The following is a 21638-nucleotide window of genomic DNA, read 5'->3' as shown; positions in this document are numbered from 1 at the left end:
TTACACCAGAGGCTACTTCAAAGAGATTTGTGTCCAAGGTTATTTTTAACAAGAGCAAGCGTGGAGAAGCCCCGGCCACGGGGAACAGGGCCAGCGAGCCCGGCGCAGGGCGGCACATGGGAGGATGCGGGCCGCACGAGGCCCCCGTTTCCTGGCTTCATCAGTTAGTCGTTCTGAGAGAGGCTGGTGTTAAATCTAGTGAGATGACACACATGGGCTGGAGCTTAAACACAGTGCGTGGCCCCGCAGGCGCCGGCGCTGGCCGCTCTTCCTGCGGCTCTGGGCACGCGGTGGTGAGGACGCAGATGCAGTGCCAGGTGCGGCCCCGTGAGGCTGTGGAGCCCGAGGCGCGCAGGTGTCGGGCCGCACGTCTAAGAGCTAGAAAGAGGCCGTGCTGGGCGCCCTGCAGACAGAGGAGGCCGTCCGAGCAGAGCCATTGTGGTTATGGGTGCTACTGGAATCAGTGAGCAAATGCGTTAGTTTTGCGACAGAATAAAATACACCGAGTGTCCCAGAGGCCTTTCGTGACCTTGCGTTTGGAGGTGGAGGCTGCTGAGTCCAGAGGGACGTCAGTGAGGCACTAGGCCTGGCCAGGACGGGAAGACTATTCTCATAGGACAAACGATGTGCTTTATACAGCAGTTAGGCCTCTGAAATCGGGAGGAAAAGCTAAGATGTCACATGAGCTGCGGGTGGCCCCCCGGGGCCCCAGAGACGCCGGCGGGCCGGCAGGGGCTGGGGGCGGGGAAGGGGCTTTACTTCTCCTCCGTGGACAGGCGGTAGAGCGCCTCGCCCAGGTGCTGCAGCTGCTGCTTGTGCTCCAGCTCGCGGTACAGGCCCGAGGGGACGGCGTCCAGGCCGTGCAGCAGCCCAAACAGGCAGCCGGCGATGGCCCCCGTGGCCGCGCTCTCACCTAGAACAAAGCACGGGCCCTCAGGGCTGCACGGCGGTCCCTGGCCCCTGCTGCCCCCTTGACCCCTTGCCAGGAGGCCGGGCCATCTCAGCCTCCGCCCTTGGCCTCAGCCAAAGCCCAGGCTTGCTCCGGGCGGTGCCGGGGAAGGGGGCAGGGGTGTCCCCTCCCCCTCCTGGGACAGCCGCACACCCTGGTGCACTCTGGGCGACCGCCTCCCGCGGGCCCTGCCCACGCACCGCCCACCACCCCCACCGCCCCCGCTTCGGACTCTCAGCTCCTCCCCCGCGTCCGCCCGCGGCCCTGGGCCGCTGCCCCTTCTCCACTCCCCCGCCCCGGGAGGTGTCGCGTCTCCACACCTGGGCACCCGGAGGTCCCAGCAGTGAAGGTGGGGAGCCCGGGCCCGGCAGGAGGGCCTGGCTGGTGGCCTCTTACTTCACACTCGGGAGAAGGCGCATCTCACCTCCGTGGAACATGGCCCGGTGGCAGAGCTCCGTCCAGCTGCCCTTGGCTCCTAAAAGGGCATCGTAGGCAATCATGGGGGCGTCGTGGCCCCGCCGGCCCCCGCGACCTTCCGAGCTCCATTTCCTGTAGGTCTGGAGAAAGCGCCACAGGTCAGAGGCACAGGCCGCCGGGAACCGTGTCCCGTGCGTTAGAGCACGAGCTTCCGGGTTCATCTGTGCGCTTATGTGATGCCCCTGTGTGCCGGGCATTGCCCCAGGGCTGCGGGTGGACACTGAGCAGGAAAGACTGGCTTCCCATGTCTCTCACCCCAGCCGTCCCGCAGATAAACAAACACGCCAGCTGCAGGGCAGCAGACTCTATGACAGAGACAGCCATCAAGGGGTCTGGAGTGCTGTGATGGGGCTGCTGTGACAGCACAGCCGGCGCCACTGCATGATGTGTGGTCTGCATGGGGCACAGGGACAAGCGAGGCCGGGCGGGGGTGCCGCGTGTGGTCAGGGCCGCAGGCCGGCCAGAGGACACGGTGGGGGAGGGCACGGTGGCCTGAGCAGCTGGTGGCTCAGAGCAGGTCCCTGTGGGTCTGTGGAGAAGGCTGACGAGGGGCAGGGGCCAGATAGGGCTGGGGAGGTGGATGTGGGCAGGTCACACCCCTGTGCCTTAGCAGCAGAGTCAGTGTCGGTTTGGGGCAACAGCATCTCCACAGGAAGAAGAAGAACAGTGTTTCTGAGTCTTTCTGCATCAGGGGGCCCATGAGAGATAAATGAAAGGGCGGTAGGAAGCACCTAAAGAGGGAAGGGTGGACCCTTCCTCTCCCCCTTTTCCTTCCTGACACCTGGAATGCAGATGTGCTGGCTGGAGTGGGAGCAGCCAGTTTGGACTATGAGGCGTGCTCACAGAACAGCAGGGCAGCCAGACAGAAGGATCCTCAGCTCCTCACTGCAAGGGGCTTCTGACTCAGCTCTGATTCCCTTGACGTGAGGATAATGAACTTCTGTCTTGGTTAAACCGCAGTTACAGCGGTTTCTCTTATGCTACCAAACACGATCCTGATGATTTCAGCCACTTGGGGGGTTTTCTCAGCATGGGGAATGCCGGTGGTTTGCACAGACTTATTCATCCCTCTATCCCCAGTCCCTAGAAGAGATGAAGTGAGATGGACTATTTTCACATTTTCAACTTTTCTAGCACAAATCGTGCTTATAATCAGAGAAAATGAAAAGTTAAAGCACCATCCATTTCCAACGGGCTTCCTTCGAGAAGCCTTCCACGGCGCCGCCTTCCAGCTGCTCCCTCAGCCCACCTCCACCGCGGGGTTCCGTACAGCCGGGGGCGGCGGCCCCGACAGCTCCTGCTCGCCACCCATGTCGCCGGCAGACCTACCTTGTCCCTCTCCTCTGCGGTGTAGCGGTCGGGAAAGCTGGCCTCGTTCTCCGTGTCCTCACTGATTTTTCTCTCCTCCAAGTAAAACTGCCATTTAGCTTCAAAGTAAAACCAGTGCTCCTGGTATTCTACACACAAAGAGCAGGTGAGTGGGCTGTGGCGGCCGTCTAGCTGGGCGCCGTGGGCAGGGGGCGGGAGGCAGGAGGCAGAGGCCACGCCCTCCGCCCAGTCTGGGGCAGAGGAGGGCTTGGCGCCTCGCCTCAGCTATGGCTCGGGAAATTCGAAAATGCTCACATTGTAGCTACTGTGACACATCAGCAAGGAAGATGGAGATCGAAACCAACCCAAAGAATTGCCTGACCATGTGCTGAACTAAGGCAGCGAGCGCAGTATTTTTAAGTGGCTTCTCTTGAAAATTCTGAACCTGTGTATTTTTTAAAATTAATTTTATTTATTTTGGGCTGTGTTGGGTCTTTGTTGCTGCGTGGGGGCTACTCCTCATTGCGATACGCGGGCTTCTCATTGCTGTGGCTTCTCTTGTTGCGGAGCACGGGCTCTAGGCGCGCGGGCTCAGTAGTTGTGGTGCACGGGCTCAGTAGTTGTGGCTCACGGGCTCTAGAGCGCAGGCTCAGTAGCTGTGGCGCACGGGCTTAGTTGCTCCGCGGCATGTGAGATCTTCCCGGACCAGGGCTCTAACTCGTGTCCCCTGCCTTGGCAGGCGGATTCTTAACCACTGCACCACCAGGGAAGCCCTGAACCTGTGTATTTTTATTAATTCAACACTGTGCCTGCAAAGTCAGGAGAGAGGACGTTCGTTATCCCTAACTAGCAGCTTGACCTCCAAGCCCCAAAGGCGCTGAAGCGACTTTTCTGAAGTCATTTTAGGAGGATGCTGCTGCAAAGTCTGGAGCAGCAGCTGCAATGGCTAGTGGATGACGGGGGTGTGTGTGTGTGGGGGGTGCCCGCGTCTCGAGAACCCAGAAGGGATCCCCTGCTCACCTGACCCGCTGCCTTCTGGCCAGGCGATACTGCAGACCTTTGTGGGGTCAGCCTGTCACACGGCCCCCCCAGTCTGTCCAAGTCTGCTCTGGGTGTGGCTGGAGCCCACCTCCTTCTAAGGTGCTGGGGGAAGGTGTCGGGAGGGAGGCCGGGCTCACCTGCCAGGTGCCGGATGGTCCTCTTACAATACTCCTCAGCCAGCGGGACCGTCCTCAGCATGTCTCGTCCCCACTGCTCCAGCCGCTTGCCCTGAATGGCGTACGACGCGAACAGGGCCGTGCACAGGGACCCGAGGAAGCCTGGGGTGGCAGGAGAGAGGGTGAAGGTTGGCACCAGCCTCGCCCCCTCCCAGGTGCTGGACACGCTGTGCCCCTGAGCTTTGCAAATTTGACCTTCAGTTACTGTCTGCAAGGGGGCAGTGGCGGGGTGGGGAGAGCACGATCCCTGCCTCCAAGTGCTGCTGTGGGCACGGGATCCAAGCCCAGGTGAGCCCCTGCCGAGCTGCCCCGCGAGCGGCCATGGGAAGCGGGGCCCCAGGGAGGCGTCAGCCGCAACCACTTCTGGGGTGGGGACGAGCATCTGGTTCTCGCGCCTGGGGTCCAGCTGCTGTCCTGACCACCTGCCACCGCCCACCTCCCGTCACGGGGTGCTTCAGCTCCAGATCTGGGACGCAATGCTCCCGGGCAATAAAGGTAAGAAAAACTGACACTTGCCTCCAAAGGCAGTTCAAAAATTGCAAAGGAGAGCGGAGTTAAAACGTGCTTCCAGGTATTAAGTGTGTGCTGTCCGACCCTAGTCACCAGCCTAGAAATATATAAATTACCCAGCTCTTAAACGTGTGAAACAACATTTCTTTAATAAGAGTGGGCAGGGCTTCCCTGGTGGCACAGTGGTTGAGAGTCCACCTGCCGATGCAGGGGACATGGGTTCGTGCCCCAGTCCGGGAAGATCCCACATGCCGCAGAGCGGCTGGGCCCGTGAGCCATGGCCGCTGGGCCTGCGTGTCCGGAGCCTGTGCTCCACAACGGGAGAGGCCACCACAAGAGTGGGCAATAAATTAACGAATGTTCTAGATGTTTAAACTCTCACCCCAGGTTCTCGTACTCATGGCATTGTTTCCAAATGTTCAACATTTTCCTGTTGGAAGGCTGTTTATGTTTAATCCACTTCTGCTGAGTCGGGGGTTAGCAAACTCCTCTCTCCACTGCCCGGACGTTGCCACCTGGCTGAATTACATGGCTTTGTGCTCAGAGATCTGACGGGCTCAACCGTGGGGTCCGTGGCTCAGCGGCCGCACCTGCTGTGGACTCAGTGGCGTGTTTTACCACATCCAGGCCTCAGGTGCCACGGCACCCACGTCGGCTGCTTCCTGGAGGGCACAGGGTGGCCCTCGCAGCTCAGGGGGCGACACCAGTAAGCCCAGACCCTGCAGGTGACCTTGAAAGGAGCACAGTCACCGAGAGTAGCTGGCACCCTCGACCCCGGGGCCGGGAGCCAAGCTCAGCCAGAACTCAGGAGGGTTCTCCTTGTCTGAAGTTTGGAGCTGACTGCTCCCCGGTCACGTCTCACGGGCGGGCGCTGGGTCAGCAGGCCTGCCTTCCCTCTGGAGCCCGACCCTGGGGGGGCAGCCCGGAGTGTGGGCCCCCTGCGCACCCCGAGCGGTGCTGTATTCGACCCGCTTTGTCCTGACACACGGGGGGAGCGGCGTCTGCCGCCACAGCCACCGGACCCGGCCAGGGCGCGGCGCACAGCGCCCATGGGGCCCGACGGCGGGGCCGGCTCCCCGCTGGACAGCCTGGCAGAAGTGCTGGCTCCCGGGGCTCCAGCCAGACCCCAGGCTCGTTCAGAACCGGTGCTGTCCTGCTTTTCTTGTGACGTGACCGACTTTGAAGCGGGGAGAAGGCCTTCCCGTCCGGCCTCCCCACGCCTCCCCGCCGCCCGCGGCTGCGTCACCTGTGGGATGGTTGTGTGTCATCCGGCCGCACTCCACGCTGACCTCGAGCAGCGTCTCCAGCCGCCCTGGCTGCCAGTACCGCATGCCCACGCACATCGCCTTGGTGGCAGCGCCAAACCCGGAGCCTGCGTGGAACGTGGGATACCTCGTCTTAGACCTCTGTGCCAGTGATGCCGGCTCTGGCAGTAGCTCTCACGAACCATATGAAGATGTACAAAAACTATGTGCTACCATGATTATCACAGGGTCATTTAAATGAGTCAAAAACAGGGAAATTGCCCACATTCCTGACAAAGAAAAGAGAGGAAAGAAGTTGCAAAGCAGCCATTAAAAACGGGATTTTTGATGGGATGAGGAAATGCTCCTTCTGGGAAAATGTAGGAGAGAGAATTGCACGCACAGTATGCTTTCAATGATATGTTTCCTCTTTTTAAAAGCAGCTTCATTTAGTTATAATTGACATACAATCAACTGCACATATTTAAGGAATGCAAGTTGTTCTGACAAAATACACCTGTGAACCTGGCACCTAAATAAAAATTGCAAACCTATCTGTCACCCCCAAAGTCTTCTTGTGCCCCTCCGCCCTCCTCACGGGCCACAGGTTAGTTTGCCTTTTGTAGCGTTTTATATAAACAGACATGTGGCTTTGCCTTTTCATTCTGAGCAGAGTCGTCAGGAGGGCAGAAGAATGCACGTGGGAAGTATTCCTCCTCTTTACTTTCCTGGAAGAGTTGTGTACAGTTGGCACCATTGCTTCTTTAACTGTTTCTAGAATCTCCACTGAGGCCACCTGGACCCAGAGTTTTCCTTGTAAGGTCTTTCATAGATTTAATGTTACCTGGGTGACCTGTTTAGTCTTGAGTGACCTTTGGTAGTTTATGTATTTCAAGGAATTTATCCATTTCATCTAAGTTGTTAAATTTATTGGTATAAAACTTTGAATAATATTCCTTCACTGTCCTTTCAATTTCTGTAGAATCTGTAGGGACGTCACCCCCTCATTGTCGATACTGGTAATTTGTGTTTTCCTCTTCTTTTCTTGATCATTATGGCTAGAAAAGTATCAGTTTTTTATCTTAAAGAGTCAGTTATTGGTTTTGTTGATTTTCTCTATCATTTTTCTGTTTTCTATGTCATTGATTTTCGCTCTGACTTTCAATTTTTCCTTTTCTTTCATTTTCTTTGGGCTCTTTTTGCTCTTTTTCTAGTTTCTTACGGTAAAGATGAAGTCATTGGTTTGAGAACTTGCTACTGCAAAATCTCTGCCTGTAACTGTGGGTTTGTCTGCTTCTCTGTGCAGCTCTATTAGTTTTTGCTTTATCTATTTGGAAGGTTTGTTACGAGGCACATAAACTTCCAGGTTTGTTATTTCTCCCGATGAACGGTGCCTCCTTTTGTCCCTGGCGACATCCTTCCCTTTTGGTGTAAAGGAGTCACTCCAGCTTCCCTTTGATTAGTGTCACACGGCGTGTCGTTTTCCATCTAACCTGTTTGTATTTACAGTGCGTCCTTTACAAGCAGCACAGAGTTGGGACTTGCTTCTTCGTCCCGTCTGACCCTTTTGTTTGGGGTCCCGAGACCTCTCTCGTTTGCTGTGATGATTGGTGATGAGGTGACGTCATCATCTTGGTACTGGGTTTCCTGCCTGTCCTACCTGTTATTTGCACCCTTCTCTCTCTTTCCTGCCAAGAGGGCGGCACATTATGGAGATTCGCTTCCACCCAGATGAGTATTCCCGTGGGTGGAGGACAGCAAAGACCCTCATGGTGCCAGCTCCAGCGGGGAGAGGCCACAGGGGTCAGAGCCGCGGAGCATTCAGCACGCAGACCGGTTGGAGCCGGCTTTCCTCGCAGGGAGGAGAGGACTTGGGGTCTGTGTGGTCTCTGCTCCCCGCTCCCGGGGCCGGGTCGCTCCCGGAGCCCACGCCAGGCGGTGGGCCGCGTGCAGCCTCCCGGGCTGCGGGGGAGGCCCTGTCCCCTCCCCACGGGGCAGACATGGTGCCGGCTGAGGACGTCCATGCGGACCCACAACGGAGAGGCGTCTCCTGCCAGGGAAGGGGCGTCTGGGCCAAGGGCCACTCCTCCTGGGCCCCACAGAGGGGACCGTCCGGTCAGCGCTGCCTGGCCCAGCTGAGGCCCAGGTCACACGACGGCTGCTCCCCCAGCGAGCATCACTGAAAGGGTTCCATTTCGTGTCTTTGGCTGGCTTACGAGTTGTCACTGTTCAGGGATCTGAGCAGCTGCCTGGGTCCACCTTCGCAGGACACTGACCCACTTCAGGGCTGAATGGGACCCTGACCCTCGCAGCGCCCCCGTGCTGGGGTGTCAGGCGTTTGCTCTGACATATTTGATAAATGCTGCGGCACATCGTTATTACTTTTAATGCCACATCTTTAGAGACGGTTAAATAATAAGTCAACACCCGCGTCCTCACCGTTTCCACCGACTCCCTGCCCCACTGGCGGTGTCCTCCTGCCTGAAGGTTGTCCTGGGCATCTCTCCCTGGGCACCTGCCCGGCATGAACTCCTCGGCTTGTTTGCCTGCAAAGGGCACTTGGCCTTCACTCGGGAAGGCGTCCTCTGGGTGTCGGTCTGGCTGGTGCTTTCTCTGCACCCGGATGACTCTGCTTCTGACGAGAACCTGCCGTCTTTGCCTTGGTGGTCGGTACGGGAGACGCGTTCCTGTCTTTATCATTAGTTTTGAGCGGTTTGATTGCTATGTGCCTTGGTGTAGTTTGCTTCGTGTTTCTTGTGCTTGGAATTTACTGACATTCTTGGGCATGTGAGTTTATGTTTTGGATCAAATTTGGAAAAATTTGGTCACTATTTCTTCACATATTTTTTCGTTCCCCCTCCTCTTTTAAGGGCTCCAGTTACAGGTGCGTTAGTGCTTTGACTTGTCCTGTGGCTCCTGGGAGCCCTTTTCACATTCTGGGGTTCTTTTTTTTTTCTGTATGTCCCATTTTGGATAGTTTCTATCGCTGTGCCTTCAAACTCACTAATCTTTTCTTCTGAAATGTCTAATCTGCTGTTAATCTCAGTCAGTGAATTTTTAAACTCAGACATTGTAGTGTTTTTCTCTAGAACTGTGATGAAGGTCTTTTTTATACCTACATGTCTCTATTTAACCTTTCAAAAATATAGAATACACACTATTTTATACCCTTACCTGGTAACTTTAACGACTGTGTCAGGGTTCGTCAGTTCTGATTTACTGATGTTTCTCTTTATTATGGACCATGTTTCCTGCTTCTTTATGTGCCAGTAACATTTGATTTGACGGCATCCTTCAAGGTAAACCCAGAGGGACAGGTCTGCCCTCAGCGTCAACCCGGAGGGCGTGTCCAGGACCCTGGGGGCAGAGACTGCAGCTGCCTGGTAACACCACCCAGAGGACACATGAGATCATCACCCCGAGGACACATGAGGTCATCACAGAGACAGACGTTTATGCAGGTGGTGTATGCTTTCCTTGATGCACTGGCTAAAAATAACACATTTAAAGGGAAAGCAGTGGGAAAATGTTCCTTAAAATAAATCAGGGATGGTGACAGAGGAGCTGGGGATGCTAGTGACCCTGAAGCCGGCGCCCAGGCTGGCTGGCTTCCTGGGCGGCCGGTCAGTGGGGTGACAGGCAGGGTAGTGTCGCGGGGCCCTGTAGCCCCGTGGCCTTAGAGGGAGAGGACCTCATGCTCTGACCTTTCTCGTTGAAGGGCGTGTGCCAGGCCAGGAGATAGTTGTCAGGCTTCAGCTGTGAGCAGCCCTCGACGGTGGCCGGGTCTACCCGCTGCCCTGGGAGCTTCTCGAGCGCGTCCACGTAGCGTCGCACCATCTCACGGTACAGGTCGTCCAGGCACCAGAAGTCTGGGGCAGAAGGGGGTGTGTGGGGGGCAGGGTCAAACAAGGGGCGGGTGGACGGCAGCGACAAGGGAAGCGACGACCAGCGTCCGGCCCCATCCCCCCAGGAGGAGGGAGAGTCCGGGGTCAGCTCACAGGACCCTGACTCCCCGGAGAAACCTGACCGCAGACGAACAATGCGCTGTGGATCTCATTGAATTTCAGGTGTTGTAGTTTGCTGCTGTGCCTCTTCTAGTTACACACCAGAATCTAGAAAAACCCAGGATCCTCATACACGGCTCGCGGTTCTATCCGTGAGAGGCCCAACTGGCCCGAAACCTGCCTGTTCCTCAGGCCCTCGGGGACCCACGTCCAGGGTACAGGGAGCTGACCCTCTCCCATCTCCCTGTCAGCGAAGCAGCCAAGTCGCCACTGCCCACTGTCCCCACTGCCTCCTCGTGGGAAGGTGTTCTGGGGACAAGTGTGGTCTCGAGTCCCTCGGAGATCATGGGCCACATGACAGGGGCGCCCAGGCTGTCACCTGGGTGGCACCGGGTTTGGCTGACCCGTACTGTGTGGCCTCACGTGACCCCGCCCCCCGCCACGCGCCCACCACTGCAGGGTCAGGCTCCTGTCTGTCTACTGTTTCCTCCTAGACAAGGCTCAGCGAGGGGCGGTCACTTGTCGAGGCCAGAGCTGGCCAATGGATTTCAGTCGCAAAGCCTGAGCACTTCTGCCATTAAATGAATCTACCGCGTGGTGTACAGAGGCCACACACCCTCCAAAGTCGGGACCCAAGGTGACTGGTCACACGGAGAGCAGACCGGACAGTGCAGGGCAGGGCGCACCTGCCAACACAGCTGACGGGCACCAGGAACCCGGCCTGTGCGGGGCTGCATCTCAGGCCTCGGGGACCGCCCCTCCTCTCTGGGAGTCTGCCTGTCTTTGGAAATCGCGTGAAGAGCTGCTGTCCATCGGGGCCCCTGAAGTATTGCGTGTCCAGCAGCCCCAGCAGGCGGGTTGGTGCTTCAGATGCAGGCACGAGGCTGTCTGGGTTCCAGTCCGCACCCACTGTGTGGCGCTGGGCAGGTTACTCAGCGCCAAAGAGTGAGTGTGGACAGGAACCACACTCTGTGCGTCGGTTCCTCGTAATAAAGCCGACCTGCAGGGCGGTGTGAGGACCCGATGACGCCGCCCGCAGTTAGAACAGCACCCGGCCACAGTCAGAGTCTGCCGTCGCTGTGACTCAGGGGGCTCAGAGGCCCCTTCCACAGGCTGCAGTTTGTTATTAAAGAAAAAAGCTGGGCTGTTTGAAAACTAAACTTAAATGAAATTCCAACTTGTATGTTTAGGGAGCTGAAAACACATTCGCTTGCTGAGTTTCTGGGGGCGCAGGCCTGCCCGAGCGCGCCCTGGTGACCCGCTGGCCAGAGGGCGTGCGTCCGTCCAGCTGCACCCGCAGCCATCGGAACTGGGCCCACTGCCACCGTCCTCACCTGGGGCAGATTCCGCCCTATTCCTGCCAAGAGGACGTGACTCGATCCAACCCGGGGGAGCACGTTCTCGTTGGGGGCCGAGCCGGGAACTATCCTGGGGGCTGCCGCACGGGACGGAGACACACCGTGGGCTCTGCCAGGTGAGGACCAACACGAGGGCACACGACTGACACAGAGGGACACGGGAACCTGCCTGAAAGCCTCACAGTCAGCCCCCGCTGCCCCCAATTTCGGAGTTTGCAGACTCTGAAGGACGCTTGCTGCGCCAGCTTGCTGTGACACTGTCTTATCTGAGGTGGCTTAGCTCTCCCCACCCCGGCTACTTGGGACCCGGCAGAGCAGACGGCATTCCTGTGCGATGACAGCAGAGCTAAACCCGGCTGCTGGCACCGGCCCCGCGGGGTGAGCACATGGTGACACGTACATTCCAGCCACTTCAGAGCTGCCGCAAGTTCTAATTTTGCAGTGACGTGTCACCACTCGATACTTGTGGGGCAGCTGCGCCTCACAGACACCCGCTGCTTCTCTGAAATTCAGTGAAGGCTTGCTCCTAAAATCAACCTGCTCCTTAAGGAAACGTGTCTCCCCTCAAGTCACAGCATCTTCTTAGGACAGCTGGGAAACTGTAGCAACTCTCCGAGCTAAATCCTATTTTGGTAGGTGGCGTTTTAACCACAGTTCATTGGAATTTAGAAGTAATTCCCCCAAAGTATCATCGTAATGGGTCCAAATTTCAAACTGGCTTACTATTTTATGTACTGTTGAAATAAACTCGGAAGCAGGCTTACTACCTGCAGTGCAAAGCTGAGCCCTCATTCCAAACCCCAAAGCGAGCCATTCGGTTGGTTTTAACCCTAGAGACAGAGGCTCGCCGAGTGAATGTTTACAAAACAGTGAAAAGTCCTGGTTTAAGAACCTGAGGCTGCAGGTGAGCAGAGAGATACTGTCACCCGAGGGGCTGCGTGGGAACACAACCCATGGCACGTCCGGTTTGCTGGGACCCGGGTGTGACAAGTGAGTTTCAGCGGCGGTAGCGGGTGACCCCCGGGCTCCCCCTCACCGCGGGATCCCGCGCACCCGCCCGCCGGGGCTGAGCCTCACCTGTGACCAGGGCCCCTGCCGTCGTCATGTGCATGATGGTGTTGTCGCTCACCGGCCACCTCTCTGGCGAGAGCACCAGGTGGTCCAGTCCCCCCACCTTTCCCGGCTCCTTCTGGAGCTCGGGGCCTGAGGCGCTGGCCTTCCCGAAGGCGTGTCCGTGCCCGAGTGCATCGCCCACGGCCCCCAGCAGCATCGCAGCCTGAAACTTCTCCATCTCTGCCTGCAGCTGCCGGGCGCCCAGCCTTCAGCCCGCCCCGCCGGCCCCTGTTCTGGTCCTCGCGTCGCCGTCGGGAGCCTCCCGGAGCGGCCAGGCGCCCTCTTCTGTCCCGGGCGGGCGGCACCGTCTGGGCCCGCAGCCCGCAGCCACGTGGTGCGCCCAGAGCTGGCTCTTCCGTGGGGGCACCTGCGGCTCAGAGCACCGCTTCGGAGGGAGGTGTGCACGGCGCGCTGGGGAGACGCACGCGTCTCTAGAGCTTCCAGGTGTAATTCGCGCACCTTCGGGGTCACTGCGTTCGGTCCAGTCACGCGGCTGCGTCGACCTTCCCCGCGGCCCCTCTGCTCCCTGGGCCTCTGCCCACCCACTTGGTCTCTGTGGCTCTGCCTTTCCGGGACTTTCAATTACACGGGATCGCGCTCGGCGGCCTCCACGCTGCGACTTGGCTGTCACACGCACGGCTCTGTTTTCAGGAGGACTCGTTGATTATAAAGCGTGTTTATGGTAGAAAACGGCCACGTGCGAAGGGGGAAAGCACGTGGAGCCGCCGCGTGCGCGATCACGGGCGTCCCCGCGGCCCAGGGTCAGCAAAGGCTCCCCGACAGCCAGCCTCCCGGCCGCTCCGTGTGTGCGCAGAGCCCGGAGCCCCGAGCGGCCGGCGAGGGCGCCCTCCCGCCTATCCCGTTCCACGGGGAGGATGCTCACGGCCGTGCTGAGGCTGGGAGTGGGGGGAACCCCTGCGAACCAGGGACCTTGACTTGAAAAGAGGGGTCAGGAGAGCTACCACCTCTGTCCCCAGGCCCCTTGTCCCCCAGGTTCTGGTCCCACATCAGACCAGGACGAGCAGGAGGGCGTCATGCTGGGATGTAAGAAACACGTCTGATAAAACTTAAGTTTCTTTTGATAACAAGATACTAAGATGCCTTTAAATGAACGGGTCGGACTTCCCTGGCAGTCCAGTGGTTACAACTCCACACGGGTTCGATCCCCGATCAGGGAACTGAGACCCGCACGCCACGTGGCGTGGCAAGAAAAAAAGAAAGAAAAGTAAATGAATGGGTAGTATCATCACAGCACTTATTAAAAGTGAGGTTCTGGAACACGACCCCGGCCGGCACAGTTCTGAGAGGTCCTGAAGCAAAAGTCCTTTACGACCAGTGCAGTTGGCTCGGGTTGCTAGGGTGCAGGCTCCCTCCCCGAGGGCAGCCCCTCAGACAGCCACCCACGTGGGGAGAAAGTCACCATGTGGCAGAAACCGCTTATCACTGAGGCAGAGGTACCATCTTCGGCTGGTCTCTTTTGCTGAATCTGAGGCAGCAGACACTGTCGTCGGAGACGCTAAGAGCAACCCCACACCTTCTGGCCGATGTCACCCGAGAGGAAGAGGTGAGGTGAGCCCACTGCCTTGTTCCTGCAGTGTTTGCCGAGCCCTGGCCGTGTGCCGTGAGTCGTGGGTATGGCTGTCCCCACAGAGCCTGGAGCTGGAGACATATGTAATATCCCACTTAAGCGTTTACTAAGGTAAAAGAACACACTGACGTGTACGATGTCACCAACACGGAAGAAGTGATGCTGTCCAGCCCAGGAACTCCCGGCAGGCACGGGGAGCCCACGTGTGTTAGACCTCTCACATTTGGTTAATCCGCATGTCTTCACTGTATTTATAGTGTGCATTTCAGTGGATCAGTTAGGTATGTAACTCCCGTCAGTTCAAGGAAACTCGTGTATTATGAGATCTGTGACCGCCCACATGGAACAGGTGTATTTAGCAGATACTACGTGATACCTAGAAAGGAAAGCATGTGACCCAGGCCGTCCGTGTGGGACGTGATCCTGTAACAAGGCGGCAGGCTGGACACAGGCTGGGAGGGTCCCAAGTGTGGTGGCCGCTCCCCTGACGTGGGACCAGGACCCTGACATCCAGGGCCGAGCGTCCGAGGACAGACCTGAAAGGCACCATGACACCAGGAAGAGAATTTTAGTGTTTCCAGAGTCCTCAGCACTTTCACAGCACGCACAACTTAAACGTTTATTATAGAAGGGAAACCTACAAGTGTTGGAAGAGCCTTTGTCACTGATGTTTTGGTATCTGTTGATAAACAACTCCATAGAACACCTTTTCTCCACATAACTTTAAATCTCAAGAATGAAACAGTGCCACAGACCTCATGATTCTTACAGGCCCGTCCGGGTTCCATAACCTCTCTGAGCGGAACTCTTACATGTCAGAACCCACGAGGCCTCGAAGGACGCATTACAATTGGTGAAGTTTCTATTAAAGCCTCTTAGAACCCCAGTCTTACAGGTAGAGGACGGGGCAGCGGGGCCTGGGAGAGATCAGGTGACTTCCCTGGCCCTGCACTTTGTGACGGGCTGACCCTGCCCAGACTGGGTCTCCAGGCCCCAGGCCTGAGTGGGTCACATTTTTTTTTTTTTCTGTATGCGGGCTTCTCACTGTTGTGGCCTCTCCCGTTGCGGAGCACAGGCTCCGGACACGCAGGCTCAGTGGCCATGGCTCACGGGCCCAGCCGCTCCGCGGCATGTGGGATCCTCCCGGACCGGGGCACGAACCCATGTCCCCTGCATCGGCAGGCGGACTCTCAACCACTGCACCACCAGGTAAGCCCTTAAATACATTTTTTTAAAAAGCACACTTTATGAAGCTTCTTAGGAAGTCCAGCTGACATTATCAGAAGTAAAGCAGACCCACCAACTTGCAGGCAATTTAAAAGAACACTTTTCTGGAATCACAATGACACCATCGCTGTGCAAACTGCAACGGCGCGTTAACCTGTAAAATGATTCCCAGATGAACATCCAGAGAAAAGTGAAATGAAAATAGAGCTGATAAATGTAGACACTTGATGATTCAAAAAATATAAATCTTAACCCTGGCACCAAGTTTAAAACCGTCAGCATCCACGACAATCATCCTCTTTAGGGCACGTTTCCAGCAGCCTGACTTGTACTGTTTCTCAGGAGTGGTCACAGACAATTCAGCGAGTGCCGTGAGCACAGCCTCGCTTTGGGTCGTGATCAACAGCGACCCTGCAGCCTGCAGACAGGCCCCAGCTCCTCCATAAACGCGGAAATCATGCACAGGTCTCTTACAGCAACAGCCAGGACCCCGCCTCTGGGTGCCCCAGCAGCGAGCTCAGAGGGTCTCCGTGCGGCATCCACAGTCAGCGGTGTCTTCTCTAAGCAGCAGGAGAAGGCCTCCGGTCTCACGACTGGTCAGGGTGACTTCCAAAATGGGCAACAGGCATAGCTGGCCAGTGTCTCCTGCAGGACAGTTCCCTTTTCATCTTAATCCATCTCGGTTTTCTGCCTAGAGAGGGCTGCCTTTACCACCTGTGACCACTGGCCGTGCATATTCTACGAAATCATCTATAAGAAGAGGCCATGCTCCTGAAGAAAAGCAAATAGATTTTTTTTAAAAAGTCAACGATTTAGAGCAATATTTTTATATTCAAAGCATTTTTTCACAATCCAACTTTTATATTTCAAGAGCTCAGATGATTTTAACTTTCTATAGCCTGTGCTCCACTTAAGGAATCAGCTAAAGTGACCCTCTTCTGCTCTAGCCAGACCAGGGTTGGCAAGTGCTGGTGTGCTTGTGTGGACCCGGCCCTGTGAGGACCGCCCACCCTTGACCCTGCCGGGAATGTGCACAGTCACCTCCTGGCCGGGTAGAGGGAGCTGACAGTGGGCGGGGCCGGGGGGTGGGCATCCTTCCCTAACGGGGCAGCGCCCACAGCTCAGCAGGCAGGCAAATGCTCCCCGAGCCCTGAAATGTTTGGGGTGAGGGCCGCAGCAGGTGTGACCGTGCTCAGGTGAGCAAACGGAGGCTGCGATCTTCCGTGAGTTTCGGCAGAGTACGATGGATTAGCCGCTGCAGCCACACGCGGGGCCGTGGGCCCCAGTGACTGTCCTGCCTGAGGTCTGACTCAGGGCCTCTGCACATCCACGCTGAAATGCTTTAGCTCAGACAACCGTCTTCCTGACTTTAACTAAATATGAAGCTGTATTTTCTTTTGTGCGATTTACAAGACATAATAAAGTGACTACTAGTCTCCGGACGGGGTCGGGTCAGGAGTCAGCAGGTGCCGTCCGCCCCGGGGCCTGCGCTGCCATCACTGACCCGTGGTCCGGGGGCAGAGACGTGTGCGCCCGCGTCAGTGCCTCTGGCCATCACCTGAAGTCCGGCTACTTCTCGAACCTTCTTCATCATAGCTGGACATGTCATCTGCAATCATATTTCCAAAATCTAGCAGAAGGTTCCAAGTGTTCCTTGGGGTTGATCTTTTGCGATGCTCCTAATACACAAGAGAAAAAACCCACCAGACTTATGATCCAGACTTAGCTCTCAGCTGTTCTACTGGCCTGGTTATCTCAGAACAGAATTCGATAAGGAATAAGTACCGGAACAAAACTGTCAAAAGTTAAAATAATAATAGCGCTTTGGGTAAACATTAAGAGCTACATAATGCCAATGTGCAGACGTAGAAAGCAGACTTATTTAAACACAAATTAAAATAAAACTATAAAAATACAAAAATTATAAACTCATTTCAAATCGAGAGGCAGCACTTTTAATCTCTTCACCTAAGCCCCAAACCAATTCAGAAAGAGTGCAGGCAAGTAGTACTCTGATACATTTATTTTCCCCAATACCAGGGAGTTCTCTGAAGTGGGATGGGACACTTTTCTGGAAATGTCTCTGTTCCTCGGTACTCCAGGTGCAGCAAACACGTGCAGGATACCCGCCCGCAGCTGACGGGGCAGCCCCGGCCCCGGCCTCCGCTTCATCTCCCAGGGGCTCCCAGCTCATAAGGCAGCAGGTGCCGCTGTGGGTCCGTCTGCGCACGTCACAGGCACACGATTCACAGACGGCTCGCAAGCTCGTCTCACACCTCGGAACACGCGTGTGACCAGCACAGCACGCGTGCTCTTCTGCACCTGCCATCCCACGTGAGCCCTGTGTCCCTCTGCCGCGTGGCGTTCTGGGGTCCTTCCCCAGGCTGCTCCAGGAGGGCTTTCCCACACAGCCCCCACCCCGCCACCCGGTGGAAGCGCTGCTCCTCGCATGCAGGGGGGGGGCCTGAGCAGGACAGCACGGCCACCCCCCGAGGTCAGGGCGGCCCGCACCCTGCACCCTCCCCGCTGCCGCCGCCGAGACCCCTCCCCGAAGGACCCGCTCCCCCGGGGCCAGCTGAGCCCTCCACTCCCGAGCGATGCACAGGACATCAGGAGTAGTCCCAGCCCGTGAACACAGCTGGGGGGGCCACTGGTGGGCAGCCCAGAGGACGCAGCCTCGGAGCAGCCGGGGCAGAGCCCCTGGGCGCCGCTTTCAGCTGGTGGCAGAGCGTGGCCGCAGGTCTGCTCCTTGGTGACCTCTGCGCGAGACCCTGGCCCCACAGTGCCCGCGGTCAGGCCCTCAGTTAGTACGGATGGCCACCGCACCCACTGGCCCCTCACGCAGGGCCCCGGCAAGCAGGAGGACACTTACCAACAAAAGGATGTTCCAAAGATCTAAAAATTTAAGCCTTCTGGATAATTCCAAATTCCAATATGCGACGGCCATTTCTAAGTCTGGCAGAAAAAGAGAAAGAGCAGTGAGTGAATCCCAATTTCTTTCTCCACTGCACAATGACTACTTCTCAGCACACTGGTATTCACTTACTTAATAAGAATCAGCAATCTTACCTAGGAGTGACATGAGGGCTAATGCTTACAGAAGTGTTCCTGAAGTTGTGTGTAATCTAATTTTTTAACTCTGGGGAAATGTCTTTTAAAAAGGATTTGTTGGGAATTCCCTGGCGGTCCAGTGGTTAGGACTTGACACTTTCACTGCGGTGGCCCAGGTTCAATCCCTGGTCAGGGAACTAAGATCCCACAAGCCACGCAGCACAGCCAAAAAAAAAAAAAAAAAAAAGCTACTCCAGTGACCATCAAAGGCATCTTCATAGCACCTATTTTCTTTCCAATAACCTCTGAAAAATCCTACCTCCTGAGTAAGAAAATGTTTAGAAGGTACTCCTACTTAAAATTTTTATCTGCGATACTCCCTTTAGAATTAGATCATAAAGATGTTCCTTCTGTCAAAAAAGGGTCTTTGGGCCGATGTAAAAATTAGCTAATAATCATGAAACTTTACTTCCTCAAAAATTATGATTTTTCAAAGCCAACTGATTCCAGACTCTAGCCAGTATAAAACCAGGCTAAGCTTCTTACATCAAAACACGGAGTCAAGGAGCTTTAATTATCTCCTTTTAGCCTATCAGTTAAGCACAGGCTAAGGAATCATCACACACAAAACAATACAGCACATGCACATCTTAACACACACATAAGCAGACACACAAACCTGAAGGAAAGGAAGGGTTCGTCTGTGGGTTGTTTTTTTTTTTTTTTTGATTTTACCCCTTTCCACTGCTGTCCATGCTTTTTCTAGGAATTATATTAACACTTGTATCAATCTCTTTAATTTATATTTAACCCTTCAGAGGACAGACCATGTAATACACTTTGGAAATTGTAAAATCAATTGTTCCATTTGGGGTCTGCAGCCATAAAATTATTCATCTTGCTTTATTTTTTTTAAAAAGCCCTCAGAAAACCTCATAAAATAAAATGTAATGTACGTGAAATGTTCAGGTATCTAATCATTTTCCTGTAGAGGCTATTATTTTCTTTAATACAATTTTATATTCCTTCAATTAGTCTCACGAAGCAAAGAAACAACATCAGTAACTGTTCTAATTCTCTAGTGAATGATTTTTTAAATTTTATTTATTTTAAAATTTTATTTATTTATTTATTTTTGGCTGCGTTGGGTCTTCATTGCTGCATGCAGGCTTTTCTCTAGTTGCAGTGTGCGGGGACTAATCTTTGCTGCGGTGCATGGGCTTCTCATTGCGGTGGCTTTTCTTGCTGCGGAGCGTGGGCTCTAGGTGAGCAGGCTTCAGTCGTTGTGGTGCGTGGGCTCATTAGTTGTGGCTCATGGGCTCTAGAGCACACGCTCAGTAGTTGTGGTGCACGGGCTTAGTTACTCCATGGCATGTGGGATCTTCCTGGACCAGGGCTCGAACCCGTGTTCTCTGCATTGACAGGCAGATCCTTAACCACTGTGCCACCAGGGAAGTCCCTAGTGAATGATTTTTGATAAACATGTTATTTAAGTGTCTATAGGCATAAAAAATAAGTAAGACAATGATTTTTTTCTCAGTAAAGGAATTACAGGATAAACTATAAATTTCACCTTTTGTGCTGCCTGATGCTATGGCAGATCTATTTAAAATACAGGCTAGGGCCTCCCTGGTGGCGCAGTGGTTGAGAGTCCGCCTGCCGATGCAGGGGATACGGGTTCGTGCCCCGGTCTGGGAGGATCCCATATGCCGCGGAGCGGCTGGGCCCGTGAGCCATGGCCGCTGAGCCTGCGCATCCGGAGCCTGTGCTCCGCAACGGGAGAGACCACAACAGTGAGAGGCCCGCGTACCGCAAAAAAAAAAAAAAAGAAAAAGAAAATACAGGCTAAACATACTAGGCTCCGTATTGCAAAAGTGTGTCAAAATACCCCGTACACACTGAATTTCTTTGAAATTATTCATGCAGAAAGAAAGTAAATTTTTAAACTTTAAATTAGGTAATTAATTTAGACTAATTGTCATGCAGCACTCCACCGTATTTATATTTTATAACTTCTATGTGCTACTGATGGTAAATGTTTTTGCTGTTTCTTGTTTTCTGGTCACAAAAAATGTTGTTAAAAGGTTTCTGTACATGTATCCTGGCACACACGTGAATGTGTTGAGGCAGACACCCACCCATGATTTCATGAGTCTTGTTAAACAGTTCTCCAAGCTGACTGCCCACCAGTGCTGTTCTGGAGCTGTCCTGGAAGAGTGAGATGTGTATTCTAATTTGCACACAGCCATGAATGAGGCTGAGCGCCTGCTTGTATTTTCACTGGCCATGTGGAACACATCTTTTGTGAAGGGCTTGGTCAAGTCTCTCGCCCATTCTCAATTAGGTTATCTTTTCCTTGTTGTTCTGTGGGAATTCTCTATGTATCAGGGACACAGGCCTTTGTCAGTTGAGTATCTCATGGCCCCCACCCCTCACGTGGATGCCTCTTCACTTCTTGATGCTGTTTCTTGGTCAGAAGTTCTTATTTTAGCGTAGTACACTCTACAGTCTTCTCTACAGTGATTTTTCAGGCATTTTACAACCTGCCCTACTGCATGGCCATAAGGATATCCTCCTCCATTATTTTCTAAAGGTTTCTGCCTTCAGCCTTTCACACTGGGATCTACAACCCACTTGAACTGACTTTCATGTATGGTGTGAGGCAGAGATCAAGACGCATTTTTCTCCACACGACTAGACAGTTCTCCCAGGACCCTTTACTGAAAAGCCGTCCCTTCTCCACTTCTCCAAAGGGCCGCCTTTCCCATAAATCAAGTGTTCCTGTAAACATGGATTTGTTTCTGGGCTCTCCATTCTGCTCCACTGGCCTATTCACCTAATCTGGCCCCCAATGCCATGTACTCTTAATTACTGTAGCTTGAAAAGTCCCATGTTATGCACTGAGATAATATCCACCCCCTCACTGTTCTGTTACTGTGATAAATTACATTGATCAACTTTGTAATGTTAAAAAAATCTTGCATTCCTGGACTACAACAAACTTTGTCATGACAAATTATCCTGGTTTTTTGGTTGATTTGTTTTGGGGGCTTAATTTTGCTGAAACTTTGTTTAGGATTTTTGGATCTTATGTTCATCATATGCATCTTTTGATTCTTATGACTGAGAGTGGCCTATAATTTTCCATTCTCAAAATGTCCTCTCTAGGCCTTATTATCTAGGTTGTGCTGGCCTCAAAACATATCGCAGAGTGTTTCTTCCTGTACTATTCTCGGGAAGAGGTGGTGTGAAATTGGTGGTATTCTCTTTATAAAAGCTTGGTAGGATGTGCCAGTGAACAACTTCTGGCCAAGAGTTTTCTCTTTGAAAAGATTTTAAATTATGGGTTCAGATTCTGTAAGAGTTATGGAACTATTTCTTCATGTGCCCATTTCAGTAAGTTGTCATTTTCAAAAGAACTTCTCTATTTCATTCAGGTTTTCAAACGTACTAACATAAAGTTGTTCATAATACTCTTATCCTTTAATCTGTAGGGTCTATAGTGATGTCCCCCTTCCATTCTATATTGGTTATTTGTTATTCAGTACTTTATAAGTGTTCACATAACAAGCTTTTGGCTTTACAAATCCTT

At 54.2% G+C, this 21638-nt stretch overlaps 1 protein-coding gene across 2 annotated transcripts; it reads right to left on the bottom strand.

Moving 5' to 3' along the window:
• Positions 1-755: 755 nt before the first annotated feature.
• On the bottom strand, positions 756-12358 carry ADPRHL1 (ADP-ribosylhydrolase like 1; the record flags this gene model as incomplete). 2 transcript variants are annotated; one of them, XM_079721663.1, is made up of 7 exons in its annotated part: positions 756-913; positions 1374-1506; positions 2756-2883; positions 3913-4053; positions 5708-5833; positions 9410-9574; positions 12145-12358. In XM_079721663.1, 7 exons carry the CDS (start codon positions 12356-12358, stop codon positions 756-758), a joined length of 1065 nt encoding a protein of 354 aa, XP_079577789.1. The 2 variants fall into 2 exon arrangements, with proteins under 2 accessions (XP_079577789.1, XP_079577790.1); XM_079721664.1 differs by lacking the exon at positions 9410-9574.
• Between the last annotated feature and the right edge of the window lie 9280 nt (positions 12359-21638).

This window comes from Hyperoodon ampullatus (assembly GCF_949752795.1).
Source record: "Hyperoodon ampullatus genome assembly, chromosome: 16".
NCBI classification, from domain to species: domain Eukaryota; kingdom Metazoa; phylum Chordata; class Mammalia; order Artiodactyla; family Ziphiidae; genus Hyperoodon; species Hyperoodon ampullatus.
The sequence above is the reverse complement of the archived record's forward strand: the minus strand, read 5'-3'. Positions and strand labels throughout refer to the sequence as shown.